General features: G+C 56.6%; 1 protein-coding gene across 15 annotated transcripts; it reads right to left on the reverse strand.

Moving 5' to 3' along the window:
* Positions 1–1,109: 1,109 nt before the first annotated feature.
* Positions 1,110–10,422, reverse strand: LOC140653437 (uncharacterized). 15 transcript variants are annotated; one of them, XM_072865510.1, is made up of 10 exons: positions 10,329–10,422; positions 9,538–9,866; positions 8,067–8,157; positions 6,812–6,986; positions 5,379–5,500; positions 4,104–4,202; positions 3,588–3,728; positions 3,228–3,490; positions 2,363–2,552; positions 1,110–1,459 (listed from the first exon to the last, which is right to left on the reverse strand). In XM_072865510.1, the coding sequence occupies exons 5-9, from the start codon at positions 5,460–5,462 to the stop codon at positions 2,396–2,398; spliced, it is 744 nt and encodes a 247-aa protein (XP_072721611.1). In that variant the 5' UTR covers positions 5,463–5,500; positions 6,812–6,986; positions 8,067–8,157; positions 9,538–9,866; positions 10,329–10,422; the 3' UTR covers positions 1,110–1,459; positions 2,363–2,395. The 15 variants fall into 15 exon arrangements, 10 of the variants coding, with proteins under 10 accessions (XP_072721611.1, XP_072721610.1, XP_072721608.1 ...); XM_072865509.1 differs by having other exon boundaries at positions 6,733–6,986; XM_072865507.1 differs by having other exon boundaries at positions 6,634–6,986.
* Between the last annotated feature and the right edge of the window lie 2,788 nt (positions 10,423–13,210).

Here is a 13,210-nt window from a genome sequence, read left to right on the forward strand (position 1 = left end):
GACCAAAACTCGGTACTGCAGCTGTGGAGCTGCGCATGCGCGGTGCCGCATTTTCAGGTGCTCGCCGCTGCCGCCCTGTGGACAAAACTCGGTACTGCAAGCTGGGGAGCCGCGCATGCGCGGTGGCGCCTTCGCCCGACCTCGCTGCTGCCGCCCTGTGGACAACAGTCGGTACTGCGGCTGAGGAGACGCGCATGCGCGCTGAAGCATTCGTTTTGTGCTCGCTGCTGCCGCCCGGTGACCAAAAGGCGGTACTGCAGCCTAGGAGCCACGCATGCGCGGTGCCGCTTTTTCGTTGTGCTCGCTCCTGCCGCCCCGTGGACAAGCGTCGGTACTGCTGGTGCGGCCCGGCGCATGCGCGGTGGCGCATTTTCCCGTGCTCTCTACTGCCGCCCAGGGGAACAACGTCGGTACTGCAGCTGGGGAGCCGCGCATGCGCGATAGCGGTTGTTTGGGGGTTTGGGGGTGTTTTTTTTTTTTTTTGTGCTCGCTGCTGCCTCTGTGTGGACAGAAGTCGGTACTGCAGCTGGGGAGAGCTCGCTCTGCCTTGTTGCCATTTAAAATTTCTTCGTCTACATCCTCTTTTTATGCACTTTTAAACTCCTTTTTTTAGTCATATATGTGAGTTCTTTTTCTATTTTATCACCCTATATATCTCGATTTAGATTTTTTTCATATTCTACCATCCTTTATATAATAGAGTAGACAGAGGGGTTTCTTGTCAAATCTTTTTACGTATATATAAATAAAATTTTTCAATATACATAAAAAGGAGAGATTTTTCTCTGCTTCAATGCCTCACACCCCTATTTACAGTTTTTCATTATTTAATCCCTCCCCCACCAATTCTCAGGCATTTGGGGGCTGTCACCCCCCCTTTCGGGGGGGTGAACTGTCCCGTGACCCCCCCCTCCCCCCACTCAACCTGCTCCTCTGCCACATCACCATCGTCCCCCCCAGTGACACTGGGGTGCCCCAACAGACATCATCACTCCCCAGCCTCCCCTCTTCTTCGTCACACCCAAAAGACAAACAAAACAAGGGAAACTGCCCCAACTGCCACCTCCGTATGTCACCGAAATCGGGAATCAAATTCCTTAACACCAATGTAGTATTAAGAAGCAGGCATTCTTTACTACGGCACCGGATGCACGGGGGATCGCTCCACCTAGCGTGCATACCGCAGGTTACATCAGCCGAAACTTACATTGTCCAGTTACATACATATGCATCAAGTCTCCTGGAATGATAATGCATATTCATTCTATTTCCCGGAACTAATTATCATACTTGCGTGGTCATTACGCATGCGTCCTTGAGCTCCGAGGGGCTTCCGTGGGGGTCTCTGGTGGTCCTTGGTGGCCGTACAGGTGTGTCCTTTAGTCGACCCCTTCTTCTGGACATGCGCAATCCCACCTTGCTTATGTAACTTGCTCCCCTTCTTCATGGTGCGTGGTTCCTAACAATGATTCGGCACCCTTAGCACAAACCAATTATTCTAACCACCCTTGACTCTTTGTCAAGATGGGCTGGGGCTGTACTGGGAACGTAGCAGCATGACCGTACTACTCCTTGTCCAATTGTCTTTGGGCATAGTAGCATAGCCATAGCCATAGGTGTACAAACACAATATTAAAGCATTGTCTAACCTGCTCCTATCTCTATGTTGCTTAGTTACAAAAGAACAAACTAACAATTTTGGTTACATCTGGTTACACTTACTTTCATCAGGCCATTTACATATGTACATGCCCCACCAAAAAAGGGGAGCTCCGCTAGAAAAATAAAGGGTGGGGCAGCCCCCCCAGCCCCTGTCCCGCAGCCTGGCAGCCGCCCCACGCCATAGGGGAGCGTGCCCGAGGACGGTGCCACGTCTCTCGCTCGGCCTCTGCTCCGCCATCTTCCCCTCCCTTCCCGCGCTGCGACGGGCTCCCCAGGGCAACAAACGGCCCCGGTCCCTCTCGGCCCCGGGCTCTCCCCACCACCTGCGGGGCACCCACCGCACACAGAGCCAGGAGCCTCCAGCCACAGGGCTGGCCCCTGACCCTCACCATGCTTCACCACCCGCAGGGAAACCTGGCCGGGGGGATCTAGGGAGCACCACCAGACGCTTACAGCAAGACCGCTGAAAAACAAAAACCCCACATTCCCTTTCAGCACATGAAAAAAAAACAGCACAGCAGAAAGTACAGGGATTCAGTCGGAATAAGGGATAGGAGAGGAGCTGAGCTAAAGCAGGATTCTAGGGAAACGGGTCCGCTCCAGATACAGCGCACGCTTTAACAGCTACACTTCCTGACTGCAACGCTTCAAATCCCTATTGAGACCAAGCGGTAGGATTTTCAACACCTTCTTCACCTACAAGTGAACGCTCTTGCTGCTCTTGGAAAACGCCTCATCGCTTCCTTCCAGCACTGCTGCAGGGAGACAACCCGGTGAGGCTGCAGGACAAGGCCGGACCGTCATCAGAATCTACGCTTACGGATCCACCACAACGGCTACGGCCCTCGCGGCTGCTGCTGCTGCACGTCTTGCTCGCTCGGTCAAGAAAGCTGAAAGGGAAGTGTAAACCTTTAGAGAGTAACATGGAAAATAAAGAACACATCTCAGTAATTCACTCTACGCTAAAAAGGTGGCCGTATGTTTATATACATCCAACAACAAGACTTACACTATACAAGCATTTGAGTTTCCTTTTGCATTCATTTACCTTGCACAGCTGGGATACCGTTAAACCATCTCTCTCCAAAATGCACGGTTATAACGTGACTGGGGGGGGTTGTGCGCTATGTCCCTCCTAGTGACATCTGCCCAGCTGCGCTGCCCAAGAGAGACGCTACTGAAGCGCCAGGGAAACGCGCCATGGAAAGAGAGGCAGAAATAAAGCACTGCAGAGCACGCCGTCAAAATACTGGGGAAAACCCCGTAACGTTCAGTTGCCTCTCTCTTGAAACACGGAGAACAAATACCTCACTGCTGAAACACACCTCCTAAGTTGCATGCCACAGCTATTGGGCAGTTACAGTTTCAACAGTGCCAGTCGCTTTGTCAATGACACCATTTTAACTTCTGTTTAAAGTTCCAGTTTGATAGAAAAGTCAGTGAGATAAGAGATCCCCCAGACGGTTTCACTGGGGGGAGGGGGGCGCAGAAATCAAATCCCCAGTGCTGCAATACATCAGGCTACCAAAAGGGACCGGCAGATTTGCTAATGCTTTTGGCTGTACCGAAGCATGCAGAGGAACGCCTTTCCATCATATCTCGGCTGTTGCAACCGACAACCAAAGACCGGCGATGCCATCAACTTTTGGAAGACGTGCTGGGCTTGGGTCCTTGGAAGGAAATTGACTTTTCTGGGTGTTTGTAAAGAGAGTGAAAAGTCTTGCTGCTGATGACTTCTACTGGCACGTCCAGCCGCTCCGATGGGAAGTTCATCAAATGCAACTTCTTTGAATGAGAAGGATTGCCAGTCGGGAAAATCTCTTTCCAACTGAAGTCAAAAATTACACACCGTAGCTTCAGGAAAAAGGACCTTCTCGAAGCAGTAACTCACCAAAACCACATCAGGACTCACTGGCGGTACTTACAAGGCTGCTAACGCTTCTTGGGAAAGCCTGGAAAACACGCGGAAGCAACGCCCATTTGTCCCGTTTTGGCCACGTCTCTTCTTTGACCTTGACGGCTTTTCGTACGGATGCTAGGATCGCAGTAAGGCTTTTCAAGTACTCCTACAAGATATTTTAAAACCTTACTGACTGAAAAGCAGAAAGCTTTTCCCAGGAAAACAAAGGCTCTTTCTTCTGAACACCTGAACTCTTCCCAACAGTTTCTTTCCTCTTTTAGTACAAAATTATTTTCACAGTATCATTTCATAGGAAGCGCACAGAAACAGAAGATTACGCTTTCGGGAAGAGAAAAGAAACGGAGGGAAGTCAGCTTTGCGTAGGCACGCTCCAGAACACGCCTTTTTCTATCCGTAGTATTTGTGTTGAAATACTTCACAGAAAAACTACAGAAGGAGAGTTGGCACATTCTTCACCTTAACTTTCAAGTCCCCGCTACGAGTACCTTCGGAAAAACGCAGGCACACATCGTAGACATACCGTGGACTTGCAGACCACTACGGATCCTTTCCGTCCGTCTTGCACTTTCCTGGCAGAAGAAAGGGCGACCACGGCGAAATGGTGGCGGCTGACATTCTGCTGAGAGAGGAAAAAAAAACCTTTAGCATAAAGCTGGGTAGGAATCTAAAGCTTCCTTTTTTGGTGAAGCTTGGTGAAGACTACAACTGAGCAGAGGAAAAAGTGTTTTGCATCATCTTCGGTACAGTTGACGATACAGGCCGCTAGAGCTTGCGCGCTTTTTAGACAACCGTGCCTTTTTTTGACTCACGGGCAGCTTTGGTTTGCGCAGCAAAAAGCGCAGCAAGAAGACGGCACGCCCTCAGACCCAGAGCGCAACCCTCCGGATGGCCACACGCCCCTCGCTGTTTTGAGGAGGAGCCGCCGAGCATCCCTGCGAGCACAGCTGCACGCGCAACATCACTTTCACCTGCGCTGATTTCAGCGGATGCAGTTTCTGAAGCTTTACACTGAAAACCGTATCTTGACACTTCGCCACAGGAGAAGCGATCCGTAACTAGAACCCCACAAAAACCTTGAAACACCACTTGCAATCCCACAGCAGCGACAGCTTCAGAACTATTTAGACCAGGAACAAGGGAGAAAAATAACACCGCTTCATCGCACGCACGGGAAAGCGGCAGAGAAAAGGGTCAGCATTCGTAGCCCTCACAGAAAACAGGCATTCTCCTTCCCTTCCTAAAGCCCTCTCTTGGGTCTAAATACCGCAGCACTACCGTGGCAGTATCGAGAGCAGGGAACAACAGCCCCGCCGCTGGACGTTTACGTAGCGGCATACATAAACAGAGGGACACGTTTTGCCACGCACAACCCTGAACTTCCTGAAAATTCACGTTTACCAAAAAGAGCCGCTTGGAGCATACTGCCCAGCAGCGTTTGGCAATAAAACTGCCATGTGGTGGACCCACGCAAATCGCTCGGTAACTTGCTATTTGCTTCCCGTTGTTTTTCTTCCTTCAGAAATTCTACTTGCGGCCAAGTTATTCGCTACGGCTTCAAGCATTGACCTTCCTGGGATTACCAGCACATCTACACAGGCAAGTAACTTACCTGCTCTTCTACCATTGTCCAAATTCCAATTACAGTCATGAAAGAGGAGTGAGAGAGAAGAAAAGGAGAGCTCAGGCAGCAAGAGAGCTCTGCAGGCTGCCGCCACTCAGCGTCGCACTCTTCTTTTTAAACCACACACACGCGCCCCCCACAAAAAAACAGACCAAAAACCCCGTGACCTTGTACCTTTTTTCTTTCAGAGCTCATCCCTGTCTCAGCACGCCGTCTTGTCAAAGCGTGAAGTGCAGATGATCTGTAGCCCAATGACATTTGCGTGCGATGGATACGTGTTCAGAAGGAGTCCAGATCTGTAAGACAGGTGCCATTTTGGTGGGTTTAATAATCATCACTCGAGTGTATCGACGGACACGTTTGGGAGGAAACTAACTGCTGTGGTTTAGCCCCAGTCGGCAATTAAGTGCCACCCAGCAGCTGGCTCACCCTCCCCCCCCAGGGGGATGGGGGAAAGAAGCCAAGGAGCAAAAGTCAGAAAACTCGTGGCCTCAGATAAGAAGAGGTTAATCATTGGAACAAAACAAGAAGAAGAATGAATTATCATGAGAAGGAAAACAACAAGAGAGCAAGAGAGGAACAAAACCCAGGAAAAAACAAGGGATGCAACCCCTCACCACCCGCCGACCGATGCCCAGCCACTCCCCCAGCAGCGATCCCTATCCCCCGGCCAACTCCCCCCAGTCTCCATACTGAGCATGATGCCAGATGGCACGGAATAGCCCTTTGGCCAGCTTCCATCAACTCTTTTGGCCGTGTCCCCTCCCAGTTTCTCGTGCGCCCGGCAGAGCACGGGAAGCTCAAAACTCCTTGACCAGTGGAAGCATTTCTTAGCAACAACTAGAACATCACCGTGTTATCAACATTATTCTCACCCTAAAACCCAAAACACAGCACTATACCAGCTACTAGGAAGAAAATTAACTCTATCCCAGACGAAACCAGGACACTCATTCACTTTTAAACATAGCGTCTCCTTGGGGGAAAAAAAATGTGTTAGAGATGAAAAACAAAATGACAACTCGGGGCTCCCAACCACCACCGAGCAGTGGGGAAATTAACGAAAGCGAAGACAAAGAGCAGCAACGCTGTAATCCTGATCACGGACTTCAGAGACCCTCCAAGTCTACACCTCAAGCCTAGGAATGACTAGTCCTTTTTTGGAAGGACAAACTTTTTTTACATAAAACTCCTAGACTGAAGGCTCCACGGAAGAGAATGCGGATTGACCCACAGCACAGCATGCCATCAACACTCTAATGAAAAAAAAAAAAAGGAATAAAAATCAAGTTGAAATGTCAGTTTCCATCACATTTCACTCATTCTATTTCTACTGGCATCTAGGTGCTCCAAAATTAACTCTACTGACACCATAGTTCACTAACAGTGTAGTTGTGCATATAAAAAGAAAAGGCTCTTGCCAACTTGCCCATAAAGTTAGTCTGAACAAACAGAAGAGAAACACTTGACCCTGAAGAAGGTAACAGGCAGCTCTTCATTTATCCGAGATGAAAGTTCATTCTTTTACCCGAAAGGAAAACCTTCGGAACTGCCAAGGGACCAATCCAGGAACGAGGCACGCTCCGTTACCCGCAGGTCTTCATCACCTTTTCTGCACTGGCAGCAGATTTGCCTTTTCTCTGGGTTTCAGGCGGAGCATCTGTAGCGTCCCTGAACTCGCAAAGGTTTCTCCCCGCTCCCCCGGCCCCATACGCGCGATTCCCTGAGCGGCAAGCGGGACCGACCACGCGGGATTTTCTGCACGTGACGCCGAAGGTGACACTGGGAAAAGAGGAGGCAAAAAATGATCCTGTTTGTCACACCCAGCCGACGGGGAAAACACAGGGGAGGGTTCTGCCAGAGGGGCCCTGCGGGGCCAGGCCGTGCACCCCGGCAGCTCCAACCGACCGGCCCCTCTCCCCTTTGCCAGGTACCGGGGAGACACCGCTGCCTCCCGCTGCCGCCTCGCCCGCGCCCCCTCGCAGCAGGGCTGCCCCAGGAGAGCCAGGGCACCCCCACCTCGCTCCCACCCCCAGGAACGGGACCGGGAGACGCCCTCCATGCAGGGAGGGGCGCAGGGCGTGGATTTAATCCCCGAGGGAAGAGGCCAGGCTCCCCGCTGGCAGAAGGACCGCTCGCCTCCCTGCTGCTCAGAGACGCTGGCTGGGGACAGCCCTGCCTGCGCCCGGCCGCTCTGCAGCCCCGCTGGGAGCGCAGTCCGGCCGACGGATGCTCCAGCGAATAGACGCTCCGGCTCACGGCCGCCCCCGCTCAGCTAACGTTGCTTCTGGCTAACGCACGCTCCAGACAGCGGACACCCCATCTCCTTCCAGCTCCTCCTCGCTACAGCTCTGGCTAACCGAAGCTCCAGCTCCGCACTGAAGCTCCGCTGGATTTCAGCTCCTTCTCCTTACGAGCTCCAGCTATTTGCCACAGTCTGGGCTTTGGACAAGCTCGGAAAGCGGTCGCTGTCAGAACTTGAAAATATTACTATTAAACATCACAGCTGGATGCTGTGGAAATACCGATTCATTAGTTTGTACGATTAAGTACTTAAGAACTATTCTCAGCAGCGTACAAAGAAGAGCTGGGCTCCAAGAGGGCGTGCGGGGTCTGAAAAGCACCCTTCCCCCCCCAGAGACCACCTCAGACCCTGAGGCTGGCCCGGGGCACGCCGGCCTCCCGAACTCTGGGCTCCGACGCGACCAGACCCCCACCCTCCAGGGAGGGTCCGTGCACCCTGCCCACCCTCTGCTTTCCCCCGCAGCCCCCAACGCCCTCCCTCCGCCCTGCGCAAACAGCCAAACTGGCTTCTGCTTTGGGCCCCCAAACCAGCTCCCATTTCTGAGCCCACAAACCCACCTGCTCAGCCTGTTCTCGAGTCCCACAAATGCAGCACTTCACCTCTGCTCCTCAGCCCAAAAACATACCGCTCGGTCCCCTCTGGCAGGTCCTGAAAATGCACGACTCAAGCTGTTTCTCAGCCCCAAAGTCAGCCACCTCAGCCTCTTTTCAAGCCCCGAGAACACAAGACCCGCTCTCCATTTTCAGGCCCCAAACCAGCTCACCCTCTCTGCTTTCCGACCCCTTTGCGGTCCCCATGCGTGATGCTGCGGGGTGGGGGGAGCGGAGCCACCCCACAGCCCTGCACCCCCAGGGCCACACATGCAGTTTCGGGGAGCACTTGGACACTGCGGAGGGCCCGGCCCCACACCTCTGCAGGGCCGCACCAGCACAGGCAGGGCATCGCTTTATCACGGCTGCTTCCGGCTCGCTTTCTCCGGCACTGGTTTGGGGTGCCGGGCCCGCACCCCAAACCCCCGCGGCCCCAAGCACCCCCGCGGGGAGCCGGGCCCAGCCGCCTCCAGGAACCCCCGCCCGCCGCAGCCGCGGCCCTTCCCCGCCACTCTGGCCACCGGCACCCGCCCGGCGCCGCAGGAGCCCCCCGGGCCGCCGCTGCCCGACCTGCGCCGGGAGCGGCAGAGGCTGCCCAGCTCCACAAGCAGAACCTGAGAGCCAGATGGGGCTGCCCCTACTCCCCCCGGCTCGCACACGGGCTCGGCCCCAAAACCCCCCGACGAACCCCAGGAGAGCGCTCGGCCCGGGGCTGCTTTTTCCCCCGACAGTCCCAAGAGAACAGAGCCTGCACCCGCCCCTATTTCATACAGGGATGGGGAGCAGGACAGAGGACTGGAAAGAGAAAAGGAAGACAAGGGAGAAGACTGAGGTGCCACCAGAGAATTAAAGGCCGAAAGAAAAGGTCAGAGACGTAGAGAAATCAAACGCAGTAGGGACGAGAAGCCCTGCAGAGAGATGGAGCAAGAAAAGGCAGGGTCAGCGAGCAGGACAGAGGGATAGAGAGGTGGGGGGGAAAGGAGAGGAAGAAGAACAGAGGAACGTGACGGCGACAGGGCGCAGGACATACAGACAGAGAGAGAAAAACCACAGGGAACAGGACGAAGGGACTGGGAAAGCAAGAAAGGGTCAGATTTGTACAAAGAGACCAAGAAGGGGGGGGAAAAAAAAAAGCAAGCCATGGGCTAGAGGACAGAGGCAGAGGAAGAGGAAAAAAGGGCCAGGGAGCAGGACAGAGAAGGAGAGAAAGGAAAAAGCGGAGACAGGGCAGAGGGTCAGGGAGAGGAAGCAAGGGACAGGGAGCAGGAGAGAGGTGGAGAAAGAAGCGCTGGGGCAGAAGGATAGAAAGAGAAAAAAGACAGACAGGAAGAAGGATGGCGGACGATAGAGAGAGGGGAAAAAGAAGGACGAGGAGCAGGACACAGATTGTCAGACAGGGACAGGGAGCAAGACCACGCGCTGGCTGACGCATACAGACCCTGCGGTGCACGCTGGCGGCCTGGCCTGCCGCGGACTACGAGGAGGGATCCTTCCTCACCCGGAGAGGCAGGCTCTCTCTTGCCTGCAGCGGGAGGCAGCCACCAGACGGCCTTCCATTTCTTCTTCTTTACCCTTCTCTGGCTTCTTTCTCCAGCTTCAGCCGCGGCAGCTCCTGTCCACAGCCAGCAAGCGCTCCGCCCGTCCCTTTTCGCCCCCACGCCGCGAGGAGAGCCAGGCCAGGCACAGACAATCCACGCAAGCCTGAGGCGGGTGCCGTCACCAGCAGCCCCAGGGGAGGAAGGGACGACCGTGTCCTCAGCGCAGCCTCTGGGAGAGGGAAAGAAGAAGCAGACACCGTTATTACCGCAGATCGCCCCCGGCTGAAGCCTCTCCTTCCGCAGGGGCTTCTCGAGACGCGCGGAAGGCCAGCTTGCCACCGGCACGACGGGGCTCGGGAGCGACCTGGGGCTACGGGACAGGCTTCAGGGGAGGGGCTGGAGCTGGGGGCAGCTGCGCGTGGGGGGGCAAGCGGGGCCGGGGGAGGCTCAGGGGGAGCTCTGGAAGCGGGGAGCCGCCCGGCGTCTGCGCCTGGGGGGGTGTCCGCCTTCTTCCCCTCTCCCCTTCTCTCAGCTCTCGGGCAACTCCCTGGGGCTGCCCTGACCCAGCTCGCCTCCGGCACACCGGCAGCCTGCCGCAGCGGGCGGTTCGAGGCTTCCCGTGCCGCCACCCCCGGGCGGCCTGCGGGCAGGAGACAGCCCCGCACCCGCCGAAGGAGCTCGCTCGCCTCACCGGTGGCCTCAGCCCTTTCCCGCCGCCGAGACCCGCGCCCAGCGCGCCGCCATGCCGCTCCCGGGCACCGCGCATGCGCCGGCCGCCGACGGCGCGCCGGAGGGGCCAGACGCGGCGCGCGAACGCCGGGCGGCAGCACCGCGCTGCGGCCGTGCCGCCGCTGCGCCCTGTGCGGTGCCGGCGCTGCAGTTCCGCCTGCGGCCACCAGGCGGCACCGGCAGCAGCGGCGAGCGCCCGGCGGGGGGCGCGGGCCCAGGGGCGGCACCGGCGCCGCAGTCCCGCGCTTCGCGCGCCCAGCGCCCGCCGGCTCCGCGCACGCGGGGCGGCGGCAGCGGCGTTTCCTTACCGGGAGGCAGCGACGAGCGCGGCCGTACCGCCCTGCAGGCACCGCGGCACCGCCTTGCCGTTACCGGCGGACGGCAACGTGGAGCGCGGCGCAGCCTCCGCGCATCCGCGGCGCCCCGCCTGCAGAACCGAGCTTTGGTCGGCGGGCGGCGGCAGCGCCCTGCCCCGGGGTTCTCCCGGCACGGAGGCCTTCCTGCTCCCCGAGCCCGAGGGCAGGCGCCGGGGCCCCAGCCCTCGCGGAGCTGGGAGCCCCGCGGGGAGGCGGCAGGGTCCCGGCAGGGACGCCCCGAGGCCTTGGCTATCTGTGTGCTCCCGCCGAGGGGGCAGCCCCGTGGCGCACCGGGTTCTTGGCTTTGCCTAAAAGTAAAACGTCAGTGAGGACAAGAGGGTTATTTCTTGTAAAAGTATCCCCTCCCCTTTCGGGCTTCTGCATAGCCAAGAAAAGCTTCCAGGTCTGTATGTGGGGGTGTATATATAGGGTCTCTGTCTATTTATTTGTTGACATTATATATACACAGTTTTTCATCAGTCCTAAGCAATTTCCCTGCTTCGGTGCTGAGCAGCAATCCAAGCCAGCAACCAACCGCTGGCTGACACAAGCCCTGGGGGCTGTAGGATGCCTCATGCTTTTCTGGTTTAACATCAATCTCGGGTGATCCCCGCAAGTGCTTAGGCTGATATTGCTCGGTGGTTACAACCTGTGGTTTTTCTGTTCACTGAGTAACAATCTCCAGTTCCTCCCGCCAGGATCTTTGCTGGAAACTGGCATATTTATTAGTAGCCCTTGGGCATTTTTCTAAGGCCACCTGCTTTTTACAGCCAGAGCACTGAACTGCGCTGCCTTCCCAGCCTAATTTATTCTCGACTTCCCAGTGCCAGGAACAAGCAGCAGGACGAGGCTATACGACACACCACTGCAGGGAATCCCAGCCTACAGGAGGCCCTGGCATCATGATTATGCACAAACCTGGTGTGCCGGGGCACCGTGTCCTTGGGGCTGGGACCCAGGTGGCCAAGGCTCCCCCACCAGACTTGGCAACGGGGCCAGAAGTCAGACTTGGCACTCAGAAGCCCAGAAGCGGCACCAAAAAGGTTTTCTATTGCCTCCATCCATCCCAGGCCCTGCCAATTTGGGTTGCATCAGCGCTGTGGCTTGCCGTGAGCAGCACGTCTCACCCCTCGCCGCAGCCCCAAGCATTTAATGGCCCTGCTGTTTTCGGGGGGAGGTTCAAACCGCACTTCCCTCTCCTGCTCCAGCACCTGCAGCTCCGCTGGTGGCCATCCTCCCTTGCTTCCCCTTTGTCACCCTCTGGACGGCGGCGGCAGCCCTGCCCAGGGTTCTGCCTCCCCTCCCGGTGCCCACCAACTGGAGAGCGTGGCTTGCTCTCCCGCTTCGGCATTTGCTCATTCCCCATGGCAGTCAGGAAGGAAATTTATCTTTTTTAATCCCCCAGCTGGGTGCAGCAGATGGGTTTTGCCTTGCCCTGCCGCATCTTGGTCACCGCAGGATGGGAAGGCTCGAGGCAGCAGACACAGCACAGAGAAGCCCTGGTTTCCGTTTGGGAGCTGCTCCTGCATGGTGGAGAGACAAGGCAGCTCCTGTCTGCCCCATGGGGCTTCTCTCCCTCCTCCGATCCCAAGGGGCCGCAGCCATCACTGGCCACGGCTCTCTGCCAGGGGCCACTGCTTTAGGCTTCAAAGTTGGGTGGCAGTGAAACCCATGGCTAGATTTTAGGTGAGACAACCTCAGAGCCCGGTCTGAAATGCAGATGGCTCCAGGTTGCCCCTCCAGCAAGGAGCTCCCCACACCAGGGTTTTCCAGCTACTCCAGGGCACAAGCCCTACACTGGGGCCAGCAAGGCCATCCCCAATGGTGTTCCTGTTGTCATCCATTTGCCCCCGCTCCCGGCATTATCCTGGCAAAAGCACACATGCATCTGTGGTCCCCCTCCCACCTCCATGGTCCCCCTCCCACCTCCACCACAGCTCTCACTTCAGCCTTGTCCCATGTCAGAGCCGTCCTGGGAAGAGGAACTAACCAGCAAAAATAGGGGAAATGAGCCTGTCCATATGGAAAGAGTCATAGCTTTCACAGCAGAAGCTGCTTTAATTGTTTATTCCCCAAAACACACAGCAGCTGCCCTGTGCCGCTGAAACCGGGGGCCCAGCCACGCGCCAGCATCCCTGTACCACTGGGACCAGCTTCCTGCGGCTCAGCAATCCTGAGCAGGAGATGCTTTTCCCAGCTGGGAGCACTGCGGACCCCAGGGGAAGGACAGGGATGGGGTAGAGGAGGGTGCAGAGGGCCCTAACGTAGGTGTTGTTGGGGGGCACACACCTGTGCCATGGGTTGGCCCCCATCGGGGGGACCTCCAAACCCACTAGTGCCTGCCCCAGGGTCTCAGGCAGCCTCTTCCCCAAGAGAGAAGGGAGACAAGCATTGCACTGGCCCCCACACTGAAACCGCACCGCACCACCTCCTCGCTTCCTCTCCTCGCCTGTGCTGCGGAGGAAAGCCTTGGAGTCAGCAGCAACGC

Source organism: Ciconia boyciana, chromosome 6 (genome assembly GCF_034638445.1).
Source record: "Ciconia boyciana chromosome 6, ASM3463844v1, whole genome shotgun sequence".
In the NCBI taxonomy this organism is placed as follows: Eukaryota; Metazoa; Chordata; class Aves; order Ciconiiformes; family Ciconiidae; genus Ciconia; species Ciconia boyciana.